Here is a 24,174-nt window from a genome sequence, read left to right as displayed (position 1 = left end):
AGGATATTATAGACTAAATTATGTCATTACACTTAGCTTTATTTATCAATTGCATAATAGTTCATAGGAATAGAAATTTGGTGTACCTAACCGTTCTTCTATTCATAGCATTTATTTAAATTTTTATATTTTCCAAAAACCTGTTATATACAGGGCTCAACAGAATCTGTATACACATTTGTGTAAATGTTTTTGAAGACTATGGTGATGAAAGGAGGAGGAGAAATAGCTGGATACTGAGCTTCTCCCTCAGTCTTTTCCCTGTCTGCTTTTTGCATTTGCTCGAACCTCACATAAGCTAAATGTTACAGTGTGTGGCCTTCCACTAATTTACTGTACATACATAGTTATGCTCAAATTCCAGATGAAGCATAATGAGCTGTGAACCAGAAGAAAGATAGATCTTCCTGTGCCCATCTTATTGACAAAAGGTATCCTTACAGATCCAAACATGTTGCTTAAAATTTATGCTCAAATGCATATTCACATATTTTCTCCCCCTCAGATGTTTTCCTTCCCCCATATATCCCTCCCTCCTACTTTTCTTCTCTCATTTTCCTCCTTTATGTGCACAACCAACCAGTTATATAGTTTTAAAATATAGTTTAATAGGGAAGGAAGGGGAGATAGGAATAGGAAAGACAGTAAAATGAATTGGACATAACTTTCCTATGTTTATATGTGAATACACCACCAATGAAACTCCACATCAAATACAACCACAAGAATGGGACATTATACTCCATGTATGTATAACATGTCAAAATACTCTCTACTGTTGTGTATTTATGAACAAATTTAAAAGAAAATACATATATATACATACACACACACACACACACACACACACATAGTATATGGTTTAATGACAGGAATAAAAGCAGTTGAGTAGTTTAATGAAGGAAGAGGAAATTGAGGGCTTCATGAAGTTATCAGGTGAGTGAGTATGTGTGGTGAGCAAAAAGAATCAGATGACTGAAAAATATTGATACTTTGAAAACATACTTTTCTATACTATTTGCTGAAGTTCTGCCAGAAGTGTAAAAGATGCTTAGTTTGGTAAGTAATGGCTGCAGAAAAAAATAGTAAAGAAGATATTTTAATTTCTTATCTAACCAGAGACAAATGGAAAAGGAACAAAGCCAGAAACAAGAATTTGGCTTTTTCATATCCCCTAGAAAGTGACACATAGGGGGAAAAAGTTGAAGAAAACAAATGTCACTTTTAAAACTGTATAAATGTTCTCAAAAAGGATTGTGTGTCAGAATATAATTTTTTTGATGAAACACTTTTTAAATTACTTCCATTAATGTTGATTGAAAATAATGTTGGTATTAGAATCAATGTAATGTATTGTGAAAAGCATCTGTATCTAATAGAATAGATTCAGAAATTCATTATATATCCAGGTAAGTATTATTAAGATTACAGGTATATACTGGGTCATAAGGTAAAATATATTTATTACTATTATTTGTGATTGAAATTTTGAAAAACTGAGATGATTGAGAATTTACAGCAAAGAATAAGACAGGAGTCATCCATATTCTTGGCACTCTGAAATAGTCATTATTAAGAGTTTTGTATTTGTGTGTCCATCTTATGTTTTCTATTCATTGTATACTCAAAACATGTACATTTTAAGCAATTCTATCTTTGGTAGGATGGATTTTCCCTAGCAGAGTTTTGTTTTTGTTATCCATGTTATATATCACTTGCCTTTTGACAGGGAATTTTTATATATTGCCTTTTAAGTTTGGTGTAAATAAATATTCACTAATAAGTTTAAATTGCCTGAATATTCTAATCCCCCAACAATTGATAGTTTGTAAAAGTATTTTTTATTGCTGTGTGTGGTGGCCCACTCCTAGAATACCAACAAGGGAAGCTAACTAAGGCAGAAGTATCTTAGCTTTGAGATCAAACTGGGCCACACAGCAAGACCCTGTGACCAAAAAATAATTTTTTTAATTTGTATTTAGATGATTTTCTTATCCCTCATCCAAATTAGTTCTGATTTTCGTATGCTAGTTTTTGTTTTTTATAAATAATTATTTTATATTTGTACCCAAATGGTACATGTATATGCTTTTAAAAAGTACAGAGGTGCCAAGCACAGTTGCACATGTTTGTAATCTCAGTGACTCAAGGCTAAGCAGGAGGATCACAAGGTCAAGGCCAGCCTCAGCAAGTTAGTGAGACCCTGTCTCAAAAAATGAAAAATGTTTGGGATAGAGCTCAGTAGTAAAGCACTCCTAGGTTCAATCCCTAGTACCAAAAACGAAATGCAGAGGTGCTTATAATTAATAAGTATCTGTTGCCCCATCCCTTGCTAGCTTCTAATGCTAACTTTCACCAGCCTTGTTTTCACTGATGTACATTAATTATAATCAACTTCAGAAAGTTACTTTTAAAAAAAATCTCTGTGCACTATTTGACATTTAAAGTGTAGTTAGAAAGTAACATGTAGTGTACAGCATTTCTGTCTCAAGTTGTATTTCTGATTTAGCTGTACATTATATATATTATCTTTTAATTAAAAGACCCTAACCCATAGAAATCACTTTTTGGTAATTTTTAGAAGAAGTGTCATTTCAGTTAAGCTAATCATTTTATTTTTGAACCACAGGTGATAGGTTCTGATTCTTTCACCTATTTTTTAAATCATCTTTATATTCTCTCACTCTTCCTCTCCACTTCTTCTCTCCTTAACCCTCTCCAGAGGAGACTACTGTTCATTTTTAATAGTTTGTTTTGAGCTCATTGGATAACTGCTGTCATATCACTAAATATTTTTTAGCCAGTTTCTTGCTTTATCAAGTTTAGATATTAGCATTGCACTCTTCTCCTTTTCTCTCTCTTTACTTTTTAAATTTTTCTTCTTCAACTGGGCATCTTTTTATTTTTATTTTTTTGGTACCGGGGATTGAACTCAGGGGTACTTGACCACTGAGCCATATCACCAGCCCTATTTTGTATTTTATTTAGAGATAGACTTTCACTGAGTTGCTTAGGAGCTTACAGTTGCTGAGGGTGGCTTTGAACTTAAGATTCTCCTGTCTCAGCCTCCCAAGCCACTGAGATTACAGGCGTGTGCCACCATGCCTGGCCTCCATTGGACATCTTTGTAACTGGTGTTCTTGTTTCATCAACACCAGTCAGCATTCCTTCTCTCTCCTCTTTGTACAATAATTAAATTATACCCTTCTTTCTCCATCATTTTGCTTTTATTCTCTCATTTTCTGCCTCTATATTTATGTTGTCAAGCTGAAATCTTTTACCAGTCTTTTGTTTCTCATTCTTCTTGACTTCTGAGTTTTTAATTTGGGTGTTGGAATAGAAGATAAATGCATGTTGCCCATTACTATCTTTTTACTGGGGGGTAGTACCCAGGGTTGAACTTGGGCACTCAACCACTAAGCCACATCCCCAGCCCTATTTTTGTATTTCATTTAGAGACAGGGTCTCACTGAGTTGCTTAGTATCTCACTTTTGCTGAGGCTGGCTTTGAACTCACAATCCTCCTGCCTCAGCCTCCCAAGCTTCTGGGATTACAGGCATGTGCCACCATGCCCAACCTATCTACTATCTTGAACCCTCTGGTTTTCATGTTTATATTTTAGAATGTAAGTTTTTATGATATAAATGTATTAAGACTTTGTTAAATATGCTAATTTCTAAAAGGATTCTTTCAAGCTTTTGAAATTCTCTGCTTTTTTTTTACTTTGTAGGTACGAAAAACTTTTTTCACCTTAGCATTTTGTGACTTTTGTCGAAAGCTGCTTTTCCAAGGTTTCCGCTGTCAAACATGTGGTTACAAATTTCACCAGCGTTGTAGTACAGAGGTTCCACTGATGTGTGTTAATTATGACCAACTTGAGTAAGTAATCCAAAAGAACCTCTCTTCTGTCTACCATTTTACATTTAAATTTTCATATTATAAAACTAGTTGTCTTGAAAGTCCATGAAGGATTTTCTGTCCAGTGTAGTTTTTACAAGGAATTTTTTAAAGTATGATTAGAGAATAGCTTGTAACGTACAATAACATGGAAATACCAGAACTTCTTTCCCAAATTGTAGTTCAGGTTCAGCTATACATTTTATTTATATTTTATATTCTTTTTTAATTAATAAAGACCCCTAGTCCATAGAAATAATTTTTGGATAGTTTGTGGGAAGAGACCTGATGTGTCATTTCAATTAAGTTGACCATTATAGTTTGAGGTCTAATCTGTGATTTATTTTGTGAACTACTTTTATATTCTCTTTCTCTCCCCCTCCCCTTTTCTCTCTCCCTCTCTTTCTCCCCCACTTTGTGCCTCCTTCCCCAGTTTATTTAAAAATAAGGTATAAAATCTTCATACCCAGTTTATTCCTTCCTAAAATTTCTTTTTGCTTTATGCTGGAGTTTTTCTAATAGATTGTCCGAATCTATTATAATCTCTTTTCTGTCATTATTGTTGTTTCTTCTGTTAAGGTCTTGTATATTTCCTGATCACTTCCTGAGCAAATGGTATTTAACTCCATACTTTAAAGTAAATTATGATAATATAATCTAATTTAGCAATAGATACTTGTTCTTCTAATTCTTTAACTATGAAGCATGAGTTTTCCCCTTCTAATATGTAGGAATTTGCTGACAAGAACAATTAGTTAGACTCTGAGCTTGCCTTTGAAAACACAATGTAATATTTTTAATAAGTCTTTAGACAAAAGTACAACTAATTAAAATTTAACAATTATTTCTCAAAGTGGAATTTGATCTCATATTTTCCCAATAACTATGTATTCTGATGTACTGAAGCTTCTGGGTTTTGCACAAGTTAGGTTTGTTTTGTTTTATTTTGTTTTTGCCTCACAGTTTGCTGTTTGTCTCCAAGTTCTTTGAACACCACCCAATACCACAGGAGGAGGCCTCCTTAGCAGAGACTGCCCTTACATCTGGATCATCCCCTTCTGCACCCCCCTCAGACTCTATTGGGTATGATTTGACTCCTGCTGTTCAGTGACATGCTATATGAACTGCCTTCTAGCACTCGAATTGGTAAATTAAGGAATTCTCTTTTCAAATAACTTATTTTATCTCATCATTAAGACATTTACATGCATTTGGTACACAGGTGGGATTAAAGCTGGTTGTAGACTTTCAGAACCAGACCTGAAAAAAATCAGACAACAGATAATTTTTAGATAATATTAGATACAGAACTGTATTACTTTCTTTTATAAAAGTTGCATTAGCATATAAAACATTTGCAAATAATTTAAAGATAGCATATTATTGTAATATACAGTTTCCAAGAGTATGTTAAATTGTGAAATGAGGATAGGTATTTTCATGTTAAGAAAAGGGAGAGTAGTATAAGAGAGAATGCTCAGGAAAACTAATGGAGAAGATGGGATGGGAACTAGACCTTAAAGAATGACTACAATATGAGTAAACCTAGGAAATAAAAGTATGGTGATAGGGAATGGAGAAGAAACATAAATGAAAGGAATGAAAGCTGATCGCAGTGGCACATGCCCATAATCCCAGCAGTTTGGGAGGCTGAAGCAGGAGGATTGCTAGTTCCAGGCCAGCGTAGGCATTAAAAGGGTTGGGTATGTAGTTCAGTGATAAAGCATCCTGGACTTAATTCCCAGTGCCAAAAAAAAAAAAAAAAAAAAAAAGAATAAAAATGGCAGGATTAAGACCTAGCAAAGAAAGACTTATCTTGAGAAGTGCCAAGTATAAGACCAGATTATAGATAGTCTTGGAATTTAGACTGGAATTTATTTGACACTTGAAAGGGACAGGGCTGGGTTTGTGGCTGCCAACTAGGTAGTAAAGACTGAGAAGCAACAAAGACCTGAACTGGAGTGGGAGAAGGTATGGATAGTATTATGGTGCAAAAGAAAGAAATTAATAGTATCGTTAATTGTAGAAGACAAAGCAAAGACTTTAAAAATAGTGCCAAAGTATCTTATATTTAAGATTCCTAGTAGATGGGCTGGGATTGTAGCTCAGTGGAGCGCTTGCCTTGCATGTGTGGGCCCTGGGTTCAATCCTCATCACCACATAAAAATAAATAAATAAAAATCAAGATATTGTATCCATTTACAACTAAAAAAATTTAAAAAAAAAAAGATTCATAGTGGAAAAAAAAGAGAGACCTGGTATTGTTGAGTTAAGAGGGTATTAGTAATTGGCTCTTACTCAAGTCTGCTTACTCTTTTCCTACTGGATTTGAGATGGCATTGTGTATGCTTATATCTGGAAGCATATAAAAACAAAAGTTTCTATAGAATATCCCAGAGAAATTTAGTTCAGAAATATTGTCAGTTTTTACCCTACTACCTCCCACTCTTCACAATGTGATATTTCTCTAGACTTCTATATAGATAAAATAATCATAAGTTGACACTTCTAATAGACCTATAATTTTTGTGAAGCCAACCTTCCTGGAGGTCTCATAGATTAGAAAATTTAGCAAAGAATTTTATGTTAATGAGTGGGTGTATTTGTCCATTTGGAACACCAGAAAATGCAACCACTGTGTTCTTTCGTCAGGTTATAACAATTCTTTGAACTCATTTTATTCCTACTGCTCTGCCATTAGTTGTGTGCGGCTCTGTGGGTTTTTTAAGACAATAAAGTAAAAATGTTTTTATTGTGTGTTTGGGTTTTTAATTAATCATTTGACTATGAAATTTTCTTCTGACAGAGTCTATAGACCATGATGACTTTCTAATGAGAGGTCCCAGTTCTTTGAGCAGAGTTATAGAACACCATAATGAAATTATCTTGGCCTCTCTGAAGGTTTGCAGTGGTAACAATTCAGGAAGGAGCGCTGTCTTAAGAAAACATATGCCTATGCCACAAGTATTTTATTCATAACTGAAGTAGATTCTGGTCTTGAGCAAATGAATAAGATGTTCAAACTTATTTAAATCATTTTCTTGATGCTTTTATGTCATGGTGTAGATGGTTGCCTCTGTAAAGATAAAAGTTGGTCATATTCAGTATTGGAACTCACTTGCATTTTGTTTTTAGTCTTGATATAACAGTCATAATGATCATAAAGCAAGTGTCATAACAGATGTAATCAAGAAATTTTGGAAAAGTGATATATTACACAATTTTGGTAAAAAAATTAGAGATGCCTCTTTTCTACTTCTCAAAAATGCTTAAGAGTGTATACATTTAGGAAAAGCCAACATTTAAAATTTGCATATCACTGAACAAAAGTAATTACTTTGCTTCAAAATTTAAATATTCTAGCTTGAAAATTAGGTCTGACTTATTGGTAATATACTACACAGTGCTAAAATTTTTTATTTTAAACTTGGTACTACTTTAAAGAAGTTTGCAGCAGGGGAATGTAACATTGTCATTGAGTAAAACCCAGTTGGATGTCTGCCAGGGTACTTCAAAGGGTATAAATTACCTTGGTCCAGGTAAAGATTTCCCAGAGGGGCTGGGGATGTGGCTCAAGCGGTAGCGCGCTCGCCTGGCATGCGTGCGGCCCGGGTTTGATCCTCAGCACCACATACCAACAAAAGATGTTGTGTCCACCAAGAACTAAAAAATAAATATTAAAAAAAAAAAGATTTCCCAGATATGGAAGCTCAATTTTATCCATTCCCAGAAATGATGAGAATATTAATATAGGAATATACTGATTTACATTAAAAAACATTAAACAAAGTCAGAACAGACTGCATCAGAATATCCAGTAATTCTTTCTGTAAGAAATATGCCTGTTATATAAATCAGGCTTCTTGTATTGGATGGGCTGGCATTCTTTCAGAAGATATTTATAGGAAACCAAATTATGATGGTTTTGTCAAGCATGGAATTAGTACAGAGTACTAATTTTAATACTCTTTATAGACTGATTTGATTTGAAGTTTCAGGGCAAGCACATACTTTTTAAATTTTTTTTAAAAATTATACATGGACACAATGTCTTTATTTTGTTCATTGATTTTTATGTGGTGCTGAGGATTGAACCCAGTGCCCCACATGTGGGAGGCAAGGGCTGTGCCACTGAGCCATAACCCCAGCCCAAGCACATACTTTAAATCAGGTCTTAAAACTGGAAAAAGCCCAAATTACCTAGAACTGTATAGGTTAGTCTAATCAATGCTATAATTGATCTGGTATGGGTAGAAGTGGCAAATCATTCTTGAAACTCACTGAATTAGGACAATGACAGAAACATACCGGATGACAAGTCAGAGATATATATGCAAAGAATATGATCCAGAGGCAAAATAAGATATTTAATACACCAGGATATGATAACTTGAGGTATTATCCAAAATTGCAATGTATACCTGTCCTCAAGACTAGGTGACTGTGGATCAAAACACACCTTCCCTTCCAGGTGATACTAATGTCTTTGATTTTATATAATTGGCAGTCATTCTCTTTTTCTATCTGTTTGGTACTGGGGATTGAACCCCGGGGCACTTTACCACTGAGCTATATCCCCAGTTTTATTTTATTTTATTTTTATTTTTTATTTTGAGACAGAGTCTCCTAAGTTGTTGAGGGTCCCATTAAGTTGCTGAGGCTGGCTTCAAATATTCAGTCCTCTTCCCTCAGCCTCCCAAGTCATTGACAGGCATGCACCACCACACCTGGATATTCTCATTTTCTAATATATACATTCTTTTCTTTAGATATGATAATGAAACTTGCCAAATTAAATTCAGGATTTTTTTTCTTGCCTCTGGATCATATTCTTTGCGTACATATCTCTGATTTGTCATCCAATATGTTTCTGTCATTGTCCTAATTAAGTTTCAAGAAATATTTACTGCCACTTCTGCCCATACCAGATCAATTATAGCATTGATTAGACTAACCTATACAGTTCTAGTTAATTTGGGCTTTTTCCAGTTTTAAGACCTGATTTAAAGTATGTGCCTGGGCTGGGGTTATGGCTCAGTGGCAGAGCCCTTGCCTCCCACATGTGGAGCACTGGGTTCAATCCTCAGCACCACTTAAAAGTCAAAAAACAAAGATATTGTGTCTATGTATAATTTAAAAATATTTTTTTAATAAAGTATGTGCTTGCCCTAAAACTTTAAATCATCAGTCTATAAGTAGCAGTTAGCTGTCAGTTCACTTTCCAGGTTTTTTGTTATGTTCATTGTTTTGTTTTATTTTGTTTTAACTAATGTAATTTTTTCATTGTTTTACTTCTCTCACAATTCCTTAGCAAAGGGCATGTATTTGTAGCCTAAGGCAAGAAATGGGATGGCTCTGTCACAAACCAAATGTTTCTCAATAACCAGAAAGCATAAAAAGGACCCAAGTGAAACATGCTAATTTTCCCAAAATTTAGTTCCATAAGTCTTGCCTATTATTAGGCTGATAATAATTTTTAGTACCTAATGTCTTATTATTTATATATCAGTTATATATGAATTCATGTAATTAAAATGAGCATGCAAAGTCAAAAATTTTCTCCTGTCCTTAATAATTGTGCTTTTTTGTGTGCTTAGAGAAGTAAGGATGTAAAAATTAGAATTTATACCCCATTTGATTCAAATGTATGATATGTCAAGATCATTGTATTGTCATGAGCAACTAATAAAAAAAAGCAAAATGAAAAAAATAAAATAAAAAAGAGAAGTAAGGATGTAAACTGGCATGGTTCAGATTCTGTTGACATTTTATTTGGAGGATTTTGTCACTACTGAACTTTCTTTCCTTTTCAAACCTTTATCCATTTCTTTTCCTTCTATATTTTCTTACCATTCCTCTCCAAACCCTCTCCTGTCACAAAATGCTTTATTCCCTCATCATTGCCTTTCTGGCCTAATAACTACTAAATAATGCTGATCATTTAGAGAGCTTTCATAAGATGGGTGGAATGATTACAAATATAGGTAAAGAGCTTATTAGCACTTCATTGGTCCTGATGGTGGAGTTCAGTGAGACAGCCACATCTTCTACCAAGTGATCCTCCCTGCTCCTACTGTAGATATCTTTTCTGAGGAACATAGGCTTCTTACAGGTGCTATGGTCTATCCTCAGGACTTTAGGGTTTTTGTGTCAAGTTTGTTTTAGGGCCAGTGAAAAATCATACTTCCTTATTTATCTACAGTATCAAAGTAGGTCACCCTGTAACCTATTTTGGTGGTTTGATTAAAAACCAGTTTTTAAAAAATAAATGCTTTAATCTTTATGATTCTCTTGTGTCTTTGATATCAATCATTGGGAATGATAAAAATTTCAAAATGAGAAAAGTCCTGGCACTGTGAAGATCATCTTCTGAATTTGGAAATGATCTTTTGATATTGTTTAGAATTTTCATACAACTTAGGTGTTTGGCAGCAGATACATTTTTCAGGTCCTGAAGTGTACAGATTACATTCCCAAAATATTTATAATGTCCTAATATTGTTCATAAATTTTTTCATTTAAGTAATTTCAGCTCTCAAGAAATGCAAAGTTAGAAAAAATAGATTTTATTCAATCTCTTAACTAGAACATTTTTCTATAATTTTAAAAAGAAGACCCTCTTCTTCAGCTGATTAATCATTGGTAATTTCTAGCCGTTTGTAGATTTCCTTTAAGTTTTCTGGGTAAGAATCAAGTGTTCTTGTTGATATTTCCTGAAGGTTCTGCTTGAACATAGCAACTTTGGCAGTTCTAGTTGTAGGTCTGTTAGTCCTCTTTAATGTTTCTTATAAAGCTATTTCAGCTGAAATGTCAGTGCTTTATTTTAAAGATTTTTCTGATAAACAGAAAATCTTTATATCTTTCATTATTTAATATTATTGTCTCTGTACAGTTGCTCTTTATCTTATCTTTCAATGACTTGATTTTTCCAGGCCCCAAATTCTCACCAGTCCGTCTCCTTCAAAATCCATTCCAATTCCACAGCCCTTCCGACCAGCAGATGAAGATCATCGAAATCAATTTGGGCAACGAGACCGATCCTCATCTGCTCCCAATGTGCATATAAACACAATAGAACCTGTCAATATTGATGTAAGTATATAGCATTGCTAGAACTGAAATTTCAGATCTGCTTCTTTATTTTCCTGTTATAATTATAAGGTAGATCAGAAACAAGTGCCATCTTTCATTTATCATTTATTTTAAATACTGGGCTTTATATGAATCACAGTTCAGAAAAGCCTGTCATCTTCTCTGATGATATTAAATACTTCACTGGTGCCAAACTAGAGTTACTCTGACATTTTCCTTAATGACACTATCCCTGTAAAAATTTTATCTTCAAATGAAAATAGTGTAAATATCAAAAGGATTGATAGAGGTCCTTGGGAATGCATGAACTTCTCTAAAATTCTTATAAAATTGATTATGATTATGCTGTAAAAGTTATATATGAAATTAACAGTTTCAAATGGTACTGCCATAAGCTTGGCATTCTAACCACAAAACTTGATTCTTTGTATGTTTAAGAATTAGTCTATGGGACTGGGGATGTGGCTCAAGCGGTAGCGCGCTCGCCTGGCATGCGTGCGGCCCGGGTTCGATCCTCAGCACCACATACCAACAAAGATGTTGTGTCCGCCAAGAACTAAAGAATAAATATTAAAAAAAAAATTCTCTCTCTCTCTCTCTCTCTCTCTCTCTCTCTCTCTCTCTCTCTCTCTCTCTCTCTCTCTCTCCTCTCACTCTCTCTTTAAAAAAAAAAAAAAAAGAATTAATCTAGGGCTGAGGTTGTGGCTCAGCGGTAGAGCACTCACCTAGCACGTGCAAGACTCTGGGTTCGATCCTCAGCACCACATAAAAATAAATAAACAAAAATAAATGTATTGTGTCCAACTACAACTAAAAAAAATAAATATTAAAAAAATAATTATAGTTGAAACTATAAGTTAAATTTTATTAAATGTTAAAAACAAAAACGTTATTACAAGCTGGGTATAATGGCTGTAATCCCAGCAGCTCAAGAGGCTGAGGCAAGAGGATTCCAAGTAAAGGGCCAGCCTCAGCAATTTAGTGAGGTCCTAGCAACTTAGTGAGAACCTATCTCAAAATGAAAAGGACTGGGGATGTGGCTCAGTGGTTATAAGTGCTGCTGGGTTTAAAACCCAGTACCAAAAATAAATAAATATAACTTTATCATAAATTTTAATTTCATCCAAAAATCAGACTTTCTTCCCATATTTTACTATAAAACCTTTTCCCCATTGGTGGTTCAAGTAAGTGGCTTTCCTCTTGTGCCATTTTTCCTTAACTAGTAAATAGGGGAGGAAAATATGGGAATAAGGAGATTGTGAAATAAGAAATCAAACTATATTTCTAATCTCGGTTTGTTCTGATTGTATCCAAAATTTTAATCTTCATCTTTACTACTTTTGAGGGGGCTTGGGGGGTGCAAGGTATTGGACCCAGTGATGTTTAACCACTGAGCCACATCCCCAAACCTTTGTTTTGTTTTGTTTGAGAAATGGTCTCGCTAAGTTGTTTAGGGCCTCACTAAGTTACTGAGGCTGGCCTCCAACTTGACAATCCTGCCTCAGCCTTTTGTTATCTTTACTTTTAAAACTAATGTCCTTTTAAATTGTTTCTCTTATTTTCTGCTTGTGACTACTAGTCTCCTATCTCTCATAATTGAACTTTCAAAGTGTCACTCTGTATCTTGCCTTTTCCTCTTTCTCATAATCAGCTTTTCCTTTTCATGTGTGTCTCAAACTGGTTCTCACTTATTGCCACCACCATTTAAATTTATATTTCCCACTTGAAATACTTACATTTATCTCCTAAATGGATTTCCTTCCATTGATTTATCTATACTATCATCAGGATAATTTTCATAACATATTTATCATCCTCTCTTACTTTATTCTAAAACTTTCAGGGGATGGAGTTGTAGCTCAGTGGAAGAGCGCTTGCCTAGCTTGTGTGGCGCACTATGTTTGATTCTCAGCACCACATATAAAAAAATAAAGGCCCATCAACAACTAGAAAATATTGAAAAAAATTTTTCAGTGATTTACCATTGATTACAAGATAAAGTATGAATTTCATTCATGTTCAGTCACCTATTATCCCACTAAAAAGATGTACTTTTGACTCTGAGCTAGGCAATTAGTAATTAAGGATGAATTGGGACATGGTCTTTGCCTTTAAAGAAGTCACAGTTTTAGTGGATGAATCAGAGATACAAATAAATAATCACAAAATATCTAATGAGAGTTTAGAGAATAATAAACTCTACCTCATTGGATGTAGGAATATTTAGCAGAGAAAGGATAACATTGAAGCCAGATTGTAAAAGATGATTGAGTAGGAATTTATTAAGTATACCAGGTAGGGAATTAGGAGTATGAGATATCAGCTCTAGACTTTCGAAAAAGTGGTCACATGGAGGATAGATGAATGGGTATTGCATCTAAAGGCAAGATTGTCAATAATGTGGCTTTTGCAGTATTCTAAACAAGAGCCAGTAAAAGCTGAAACTGAAGTAGTAGCAATGGTGTCAAGATAGTGAGTTGAAGGAAAGGAGACTATAAATTAGTGAATTCAAGATAAGATTCCTAAGAATCTGTAAAATGGCTACTACTTATGAATGCTTACTGTGTACCAGATACTGTGATAGTGCTATAAATAAATTTTCTTGTTCTAGCCTCATATAAATTCATGGGTTAAGTACTATTATTATCTTTAGTTCACTGTTAAGAAAATTAGAATAAAGTAAGAGTGAGAGAGGATGATAAATTTACAGAGATTAAAGAGTACACCAAGACCACAACACTCAGCTGATAAGTATATTTGAAACTGGCCTTCCTTTCTTATGCTTACCCATTATACTGTATAGTAGTAAAGGTGGGAATTGAAAGAAGAGGAAGAATAGATAATGATGTCCTGCACAAGCTATGAGGAAGTAAAGATGGATGGATATAGCTCTCTACAAACTGTATGACTTTATTGTCCAACTAATAGTGCCTACCTAGACACTTCTTTTTATGCCCAGTACATAAGAATTCAGAAATTATAGCTTATGTTATTATACAAATATTTATGGATGTAAAGGCAGGACCAAAAGTTCTTCTGATGGTTTTTGTTTATCATGCTGAAGGAAAGAAATGTAAGAGAAGAAACTACAAGAGAGTGGGAGAAAGTTTGAAATAATCAGATTTGGAAACTAGAACGTCCTGTTTAACCTGGAACAAGTAAAAAGATTGTCCAGGAGTTTTAAGAACACATTTGAGACTGAAAAATGCAAGTTTATGTTGGTACTAGCTGTAGGCTGTAAAAGTGGAGAAAGCCAAATTTGGTCAGTTCATAGTTGTTGTAAGTTTCGGGGTAGATGCAGCGAAAAGAAAGGGATATGGCCTTTCTCTTATGTGTCCTTGTGTCTAGAAGGCCCTTAACTATACTCCTGTTTTTCCAACCCTCCCTCAGACATTTCTTCAAATGCTTCCCCAATGATAAAATCCTTTGTGTAGGACTAAAAATCTTATTGCCAAAAGCACTTGGTTGACAGTAACTTAGCAACAAACTGATATCTCCTCTATAATATTTTAAGTTGTTGTAATTATATAATTTAATTTTCATGAGTGTACATTTCTCTTACAATGAGTATAAACTTTCAAAACCACAGAAAGTTAATGAGACTACCAGAATTTTGTATTTATTGGTAGCGACACCCCTAATACCTAGCACCTTGTTTGAAGTTTTATATGCGTATTTATTGATTATTCTGTAGAAAATGTTGAAGACTTTATGTGATACACTGAACATGACAGAAATATACCTATAAATAATATTCTTTGTTTTAGCTAGCAAACAAAAAGCTGCCTTTTGGCAAAGGGCCTATTTAGATACATTTGGGGCCATTCAATCCCTCACATTAAATTAAACTGAGTAAGCAAACTAATCCAAGTTCTGCCTATCAAGGTCCAAATTGTACAACAGAGTGACTTCCCTACTACTAACACTGTTGTAACTGTATTTTAATAACAATGACAAATTTAATAAAATTCTTATTTGAGCTATTTTGATCTTTTTCCCTCTTTTGTAGTATGTCCTTGTGCATCCATATTTTATGATGGTATTCAGTGTACTTTTAACTTTGTATTTTTCATCTTATTGTGAATGTGTTTCATGATTTAATCTTCATTATTGTTTTCATGGTTGCATAATACTTCATTAAATTGATACTCCGTAACTTACTTAACCATAATTTGTCAAAATGCCTATCATTGGGAAATAATTATTTCTGACTTTTTAGTATGATGGATAATGCTGCACTAAACATCTTTGTGCATATCATTTTTTCTTCTGAATTATTTCCTTAGGAAAAATTCCCAGAAGTGGAATTACAGGATCAAAGGGTATGAACATTTTTATGGCTCTTAATATGTGCCAGTAGAATTTTCTTTAAGGATTGATGAAGCCATTGGTTTTGAATGGCCTGAAATGGATTTCAGCATTTGATCAGGACTAAAAATCCTTTCAGTTATAGGGTTAGGTTGACCAGTACTTCAAAATTTAGATTTTTATCATGTCCACTAGCTAATTTCATATTCTTTGTTTTGTGAAGTAATTGTAAGACAGGTGTTATTTTGAATTAACCTTTCTATTAATGTAGAGTGAAAATTCAGTGTTGCTATTATTTTCTTACCATATGCTTTGAATAAATATACTTTACTGTTTATTTGTAGGACTTGATTAGAGACCAAGGGTTTCGTGGTGATGGAGGTAAGTAGTGAGTTCAGTTTAAAAAAAAAATGCTCAGGAAAAAATGCAATTGCTTTGCTGCTTATCTCCTTTATACTTGCTTCTTTCATGAAACACAGACACAGAGAAAAATAAGTAGCGAAAACCCAAATTTTTGTAGTATTTATCATTTATTGCTAATTTTAACTAATTCTTGACATGAATAGGAAATGAGAAAACACAAAAGGTAGTCTTAAATGTACCATCTGTAACTTAAATATTGCATCAAGAAGAGATCCTTAATTATTTTAACCACTTCGTTAACTTCTACCTCTCTTAAATAGAAATTGATAAATTTCCTTTGGGGTCCTCCACTCATACTTAAAACTTGATTTTGCTAAATCATGACTTGGATTGCCTGCCAGAGCTCCTTAGTTTGTCAGACACTTCCCTTCAACTTTCTGGAAGTGTTTGAAATGTACCTTTTATTGAATAGCTAGCCCAGAATGGAAAAGCTTACCCTTGGATTACTCTAGTAAATAAAGCAAGCAAACAAGAAATTGCTGTATCTTTCAGAATTTTTAACTTAAGAAACATCGCTTAAGAAAAAACTTTTTATAAGAATTTATCCCATTTAATGTTTTCTCAGAGATGGTATTTAAGACTGCCTTGAAGTTTTCTTGCAGGAGGTCCTCTGTACTTCTCTAATAAGGAAGACCTGCAGTATCACGGACAGAGCTGGTCTCTTCATTGTGACCTTCTGTATCTTCAGAATATCTAAGCCCAGACTCAGAGATATTTTCTAAGTAAACATTGTATATACCATCTTTTGTTATATTTCTGTACACCTATGAAACTACCAAAATAATAAGCCTGCATTATGTACTCTGGACTTGGTATTGACTAGAGCACATAGTTATACAAAGGGTTTTTCTTCTGTTTGTTATTCCATGAACCTGCCAATTTAATGTTGCTGCCAGTTTGACTTTCATATGTCTTAATAGCTGTGGCTTCTGATAATTTTGCCCAATACATCAAGCATTTAAATGTTGCCATCATGTTAGCATCACAGAGTTAACTTTGTCATAAACACTGCCTGCTTAGAATCTAAAATCAAGTGGCATTTCTTGTCCTTTTTATGAGTCACTTTTTAAAAAATGATTGGGATTTTATAAAAATAAGCAGGTTAAAGAAAAAAGTCCAGAATTATTTTGTGAAGCAGGCTTCAATTCATCTTATTTATTCCCCATGACTTCTTTCATTTCTTCTGTGTGTCTGTCTTCCTGTGTTTGCCTGCCCCTCTCTTTCTCTTCTAACAGCCCCCTTGAACCAGCTGATGCGCTGTCTTCGGAAATACCAATCCCGGACTCCCAGTCCCCTCCTACATTCTGTCCCCAGTGAAATAGTGTTTGATTTTGAGCCTGGCCCAGTGTTCAGAGGTAGTTGGGCTCTTCTTTCTTGTTTTCACCCAAAGCAAACTAAATATAAACTACAGATGCTGTTTGTGCCTCACCCTCACAGCGTGTGTTTGTAAGTGTGAGAGTTTTCAGTACTGAATTTCTGCTTGGCCTGGCTGGAATGCTCTGAATGTGCTTCTCACACATATTCACTACTACAAGTTTTCTGTATGCTGTCTGTCATAAATTTTTAAGAGAGAAAAAAAATCTGAGCTGAGATTTTCCATCTTGTTATTTGTTATACTATTACATCTTGGTCTTGATAACTTAAACTCAGTGGGTGGGAACAAATAAGATGGGAGGGATCTTCAATATGGATTCCTTAAATTTTAATGTAGGTGATAACTTTGATTAACTATTAACAATTTTTGTGGTTTTTAAGAAAATTAAAATATAAATGGAAACCCCTATTAAAAATATTTTTGTTAGGCTTTTGGCTTTTTTTTTTTTAAATTTTGTAATATCAGCAATGCGTTTTGGGTTTTGTTTTCTTTCGTTCTTTGCCCCAACATGGGATGTGTATATTTTATGAAAAAAATAGGGAATTGTTTTTAAAACAGAAAGATTTATCATATATTTTGGATATTTAAGAATACTTAAGAAACTCAGAGTAGTTATACTCTAATTATACCTTAATAGGAAGAAAAAGCAGAATAATTTTACTCTGCCTTTTATTTTGCCATATTTTAGTTCTTAAACTGACTTTTTAAAATTTGTAGTCAAAGTTGGTACAGATGTCTGGCTACAAATATTTTTTTTAAAGAATTATCTGGGTGCAGTGGTGTATACCTGTGATCCCAGCAATTTAAGGAGCTGAGGCAAGAGAGCCTCAGCAAGTTAGGGAAACCCTGCCTATCAAAATTAAAAAAAACAAAAAGGGCCCTGGCTAGGTCAGTGGTAGAGCATCCCTACTATGTTCAACCCTAGTACTGCAAATAAAACAAAAAAGGAATTATATTTACTGGCTCTTGATCGATACTTTTTCAAAAAATAGTTGTAAATGGACAAAATATCTTTATTTTATTTATTTTTATGTGGTGCAGAGGATCGAACCCAGTGCCTCACACATGGTAGGCAAGCGATCTACCACTGAGCTACATCCCCAGCCCCCTGTTACTTTTTTTTTATTAATTTTTTTATTTATATATGACAACAGAATGCATTACAATTCTTATTACACATATAGAGCACAATTTTTTCATATCTCTGGTTGTATACAAAGTATATTCACACCAATTCATGTCTTCATACATGTACTTTAGATAATGTCCATCACATTCCACCATGTAGCAATGGTGTTTTCAGTTTTGCTCTCTCAGCCCAGCTGTTTCTCAGAAAAATCCATGAAATGGGATGGAAGTTCATCCAGTACTGAATAATATGATTAAACTAAGGAATAAAATGTTACTAAGTAGACCAGAACTGTGTCACCTGGGTAAGCGATTAAGACTATATGGTGTTGAAAAATATCAATGGCAGGCAGAAAATGGATTGTGCTCTAATTAAAAGACAATTTAGACACCATTTTATTTTAGAAAACTGCCTGTGAGAGCATGGAAATTTCACATGCTATTATAGTATGATGTAACAATGGTAAAAATTCTACCCAGATTGAATTTTTTTTTTTAAAGAAAGGAAGGAGCAATGTGGGATAATCACTTAGAAAGATTAAGATATTTCTCTTTTTTGGTACTGGAAATCGAACCCTAGGGTGCTGTACCATTGAGCTACATCCCTAGTCCTTTTTCGTTTTTATTTTGAGACAGGGTTTCACTAAGTTACCAAGGCTGGCCTCAAACTTGCAATCTTTCTGCCTTGGCCTCCTGAGTCCCTGGTATTACCAGGGTGCACCCCTGTACCCAGCCCATATTTAACATTGAAATGTTTTTTGGGTTTTTTTTCCTTGTTCTTTGAAAGACTATGGTCTCATCTCTACCATATGAGTTGTAATCTTTAAATATATATATATATATATATACCTGAAGATTATATATATATATATATATATATATATATATATATATATATATATATATATATGGAAATATTGCCTAGAAATCTTAGTCCTATTCAGCTGTATTCAAGCCTGACTCATTGTCCTGAGCCCCTCTGAACCAGATGCACTATACATAGACTTAGGATGTTTACCACTGAGTCAGTATTTGGAAATGTGCCCATCAGAAAGGTTCTAATCTTACCAACTGAGTCCACTTCCAAAGTGTACTCCTTGGGCTTACTTGGCCTACAAAATATTGGCATTTGTAGTAACTTGCCTAAAAGGCCATAACATTTACTTTATACGCACTTATAAATGCAGAGATTTTCAGAAAATTTTAAGGAAACCTACTTGGCTTTGCTTACAGTCATTTTGTTATAAAGGTAACAAATAATCTATATTAGTCAAAAAAAAAAAAAAAAAAAACCTCCAGGAACTACTGACACTGATCAATATTTCTTAAGTAGTAAAGCTTATAGTTTGGGGTTATATTTAAATATTAGTGACTAATATGAACAAGCCCTATATTTTCAATATTAAGGTAACATTAGAAAATATTTCCATTTGGGGGTTTCCATATTTTTTAATATTGATTGGCTATTGAGGTAATACAATTAAACGTTTCTATTTAAAAATGTGTTATATAGGCTTTTTAATCGACTTTTTTACTTTTTAAATTTTTCTTCAAAGACAAATTTTTTTAAATTAGACTTTGGACTAGGAAAAGTTAAACCAATAATATATCTATCATTAGATGTTTTAAAACTGTAATTAAGTTGGCCAGAAAACTAAAAAAAAAAATAGTACTGATCACCAATAGGCCTCTTTTGACTTGTTTTTTTCAAAAGGTCAGTATTTGAACATATACTACATTTTAATAGCAAGTTTAAGTCCAAATCTAAGTCCCCCCTTGCACTTTGTGCACCCCCTGATAAAGGAACTCGCTCCCTTGCTCCTCCTTAATGGATACATTTTCCCTAATTTAGGATCAACCACAGGTTTGTCTGCAACCCCACCTGCCTCATTACCAGGCTCACTCACTAATGTGAAAGCCTTACAGAAATCTCCAGGACCTCAGCGGGAAAGGAAGTCATCTTCCTCCTCAGAAGACAGGAATAGGATGGTAAGAATATTTATCTTTTTTTCACTGGAGTCCTTTCTTTTTTGAAATCAGAGCCACATAAATGTCACTTTTAGATATGTTATATCTGTATATGATAAAAAATTCCCCTATCAAATTTAACAGTTGATTTTTGCTTAAGCATATTCCCACAACGCCAATTTTCATTTTCATCTCTAATGTAAAAGGCAGTTTTGGAAGAGTAACAGTAGCATTCTGTTTCTAATAAGAAAAAAAAGCCAGGCATAGTGGTACACACCTGTAATCCCAGCTACTCAGGAAGCTGAGACAAAGATAGCAAGTTTGAGGCCAGCCTCAGTAACTAAACAAGACCCTGTCTCAAAATGAAAAATAAAAAGGGCTGAGGGACGTGGCTCAGTGGTAAAGCACCCCTGGGTTCAAACCCCAGTACCTAAAATAAAATAAGGAAAAAAGAATAAATAAAGTTTTGGAAAGCAACTAGAAAAATTGTCTCCTGTTACTACAACATATTAGGTTAAATTTTTAGGTATTTGGAGGCAAAAACTTATCACAAATACATAATATTTATCTTGCCCTTATAGTCCTCCAAATAATACAAAGCTGGTTTTTCTTATTAATTTTAATAATAGGCATTTCTCACAGATGCTCAATAAATAATTTTCATTTTTAAATAAATTGTTTCTATCCAAGTCTGACTTGTCTTAATTTTGTTTTGTATTTTTAGTCATTTTTTTTTAATTTTTTTTTAGTTGTTGATAGATAGTTATTTTATTTATTTTTATGTGGTGCTGAGGATCAAACCAGTGCCTCACACATGGTAGGCAAGCGCTCTACCACGGAGCCACAACCCCAGCTCCTAGTCATACTTTTAACTATTATTTCTTCAGCTTTTGGTGAAAGAAGCGATATTATCTCCCTCATCTTGCTCCTCTCAGGCTTAGGTTAATATACTTCACATGGAACATAAGGTTTCCCCTTTTTGTTTGGTTGGCCTAACTTGACTTTTGCACTATTTTTATCAAGAAAACACTTGGTAGACGGGATTCAAGTGATGATTGGGAGATTCCTGATGGACAGATCACAGTGGGACAAAGAATTGGATCTGGATCATTTGGAACAGTCTACAAGGGAAAGTGGCATGGTATGTATGTTAATATTGTTGACATAGTCACAAGTCTCACAGTAATAGTATATGTGTAACCATTTTTATTTTTAAAAATCAAAGAATACTCACTATTTGCATCATTTTCATCAGATGCAGAAGTTCTCCCAAACTGTAACAAGAATTATGGGAAATAAAAACCTAGGTTCACAGCAATCAGGACTCCTTTCATTATATTACTGATTATTTATTTATTTGTGTTTGTGTTGCTAGGGATCAAACCCAGGGCCTTGCCCATACTAGACAGTTGTTTTCCCACTGAGCTATATGCCCAGCCTTTTTAATTTTTATTTTGAGAGGGTCTCATTAAGTTACCCAGACTGGCCTTGAACTTGTAGCTCTCCTGCCTCAGAGTAATTGGGAGTACAGGCATGTGGCACCTCGCCTGACTGCAGTAATAATTTTTTAAAATTAAGATTCTCCAGATTAGCTGTTCCCCAAAATCTGGGTTGGTTTCTGTTTTTTGTTGTTGTTGTTTTGTTTTTTTAATACGAGTGTTTGAACCCAGGAGCTTTAACCACTGCACCACATCCCTAGCCCTTTAGACAGGGTCTCCTTGAGTTGCTTAGGGCCTTGCTAAACTGCTGAGGCTGCCTCAGCCTCCTGAGCTGCTGGAATTACAGGTGTGTGTCATCACATCCAGTGAATGAACAAATTTTTTTAAATTGACCATATTTAGAGATATGATTGTAGTGCTGCTGGTGGGAAAATAAATTGTTACAAATTTTCTATAAGACAATTTGGCAGTATGTGTATTGAGCCATTATTTGTATTATTATAAACATTATTATTATATATAATTTGGCAATATGTATATTGATGACATCCTTAAGAAGTAATGGGACAGGAATGAATAGTCATGTATAAAAGTATATTCATCAAAGATTTAGTAAGAATGCAAAATGAAAATAAAAAAACGATTAGATAAATAGATAAGTAAATTGGATCCATACATGATTGTATAGGATTTTTCAAATGATATGCTAGAATTTCATTTATTGATATGGAAGGTGTCTTTGGTGTATTAAATTGTATAAAAGCAGCATGTGTAATACCCCATATATGTTATATATATAATATAAAAAATTTCTATCAGAATTTTACTATATTTCTCATTTTTTATATATTCATAAATATTCACACTGCATTCATATATAAGCCTTATCATTCATATATAAAATGTCAGTGAGTGGCATTATGGTAATTTTTTTCTGGGTGCTTTCAAAATGTTTTTAAACATTGGTTTTAAGTGGTAGGTAAGTTATATGGTGCCACTGATAAAATGAATGTTGTATTATATTGATAATTAAGAGAAATCAATAATATATATATAAAAGCTTAATGTACATATAAAAAAAGTGCATGTAAGTATACAAGTAGCTGAAATCTCAAAAAGTGAATAGATAGCTATGATCAACAAACAGAACATTATTGTCATACTAGAAGCTCCCTTGATGCCTCTTTCCAGTCACTCCTCCCCCAAGGTTAGCTACCAACCTGACTGCAACAGGAATCATACAGCATGTACCCTTCAGTGTCTGGCCCCTTATGTTGTATGCAAGATTCATCTGTATTGTTGTTGGAAGTCATTCATTCTCTTTCAATGTGTAAGCTGATTTCTTCTTCCATCTACTGTGTAATGAGCATTTGGATGGTTTCCAGTTTGGTGCTATTCCAATGATGTTGCTATGAATTTTTTTTATATCTTTCAGAGAACATATAAATCTATTTTTGCTGGGTATACATACCTTGGAGAAAATTGTAGGACCATATGATGTGCATATGTCCAGTTTTATAGATACTACCAGCAATATTACAAAATGGTTGTACCAATTTTCTTTTTTTCTTTTTTTTTTTTAAGAGAGAGTGAGAGAGGAGAGAGAGAGAGAGAGAGAGAATTTTTTAATATTTATTTTTTAGTTCTCGGCCGACACAACATCTTTGTTGGTATGTGGTACTGAGGATCGAACCCAGGCTGCACGCATGCCAGGCAAGCGTGCTACCGCTTGAGCCATATCCCCAGCCCAAGTTGTACCAATTTTCACTTTTAGTGGTAGTGTATAAGAGTTATGGCTATCTTACATAAACTTTTTTTAATTAGCTATAATTTTAATCATTTTTCTAATGAAAAGCATCATAAATAATCCATAACTTTGTACATAATGTTAACTGCTCTGATAAAGAAGTTTGAAGTTTTCAACTTTAAGCCAAGCTCCACTGGGACTCTTATCTCTAGTTTCAGTGTTCATTTAGTAAATATATCTCATTGAGTATTGTTAAATAATTGGAAAAATACTCTGGGTACTTACTTAAACTAAATTTCCAGGGAAAACAAGGTTGTCTATTTGGGGGGGTTGGTCTTTTGAAATACTAGTATAGGAGTATTGTTGTTAATTTCGTTTTTATCCTTCAAAAATTAATGCAGTTTAGACAGTTAGGCATAATTTATTTGTAGTTTAACAGTGTTATGGATTTACAGTTATTATAATTAGTGGAAATCCCCAAGAATGTTTTATAGTTTTAAATTTTTAAAATTGGAATGACATTTGGAATGATGATTACCTTTTAGGTGATGTGGCAGTGAAAATGTTGAATGTGACAGCACCCACACCTCAACAGTTACAGGCCTTCAAAAATGAAGTAGGAGTACTCAGGTGAGCGTATGCAAATTACTGTTTCTAGGAGGAAAGAAGTTATTATTATTAGCTCCTGTTTTCTGGTGGTAGCCACTATTAGCTTTACAATTTACTCAAAATGAATAAGTATATAGAGCCATAGGATGTCTAATTTTCTTTCAGCTTATTCTTTCAAGTGGTATTC

The 24,174-nt window shown here is 33.9% G+C and overlaps 1 protein-coding gene across 6 annotated transcripts in view; it reads left to right on the top strand.

The window, feature by feature from the left end:
* BRAF (B-Raf proto-oncogene, serine/threonine kinase) overlaps positions 1-24,174 on the top strand; it is a 189,402-nt gene that overhangs the window by 116,178 nt on the left and 49,050 nt on the right. For 2 of the 6 annotated variants that reach the window (XM_081284997.1, XM_081284995.1), the window contains 9 exons: positions 3,732-3,880; positions 4,862-4,981; positions 10,831-10,990; positions 15,277-15,312; positions 15,643-15,679; positions 16,957-17,076; positions 20,077-20,213; positions 21,216-21,333; positions 23,924-24,008. In XM_081284997.1, coding sequence (XP_081141123.1) covers positions 3,732-3,880; positions 4,862-4,981; positions 10,831-10,990; positions 15,277-15,312; positions 15,643-15,679; positions 16,957-17,076; positions 20,077-20,213; positions 21,216-21,333; positions 23,924-24,008 — 962 coding nt within the window. The remainder of the gene's footprint in view (positions 1-3,731; positions 3,881-4,861; positions 4,982-10,830; positions 10,991-15,276; positions 15,313-15,642; positions 15,680-16,956; positions 17,077-20,076; positions 20,214-21,215; positions 21,334-23,923; positions 24,009-24,174) is intronic. The other 4 variants (XM_081285000.1, XM_081284999.1, XM_081284996.1 and 1 more) reach the window with 3 other exon arrangements.

This window comes from Spermophilus citellus (assembly GCF_964194105.1).
Source record: "Spermophilus citellus genome assembly, chromosome: 3".
Taxonomy (NCBI): Eukaryota; Metazoa; Chordata; class Mammalia; order Rodentia; family Sciuridae; genus Spermophilus; species Spermophilus citellus.
Note: the sequence above shows the minus strand (reverse complement) of the source record. Positions and strands in the feature narration are given on the sequence as shown.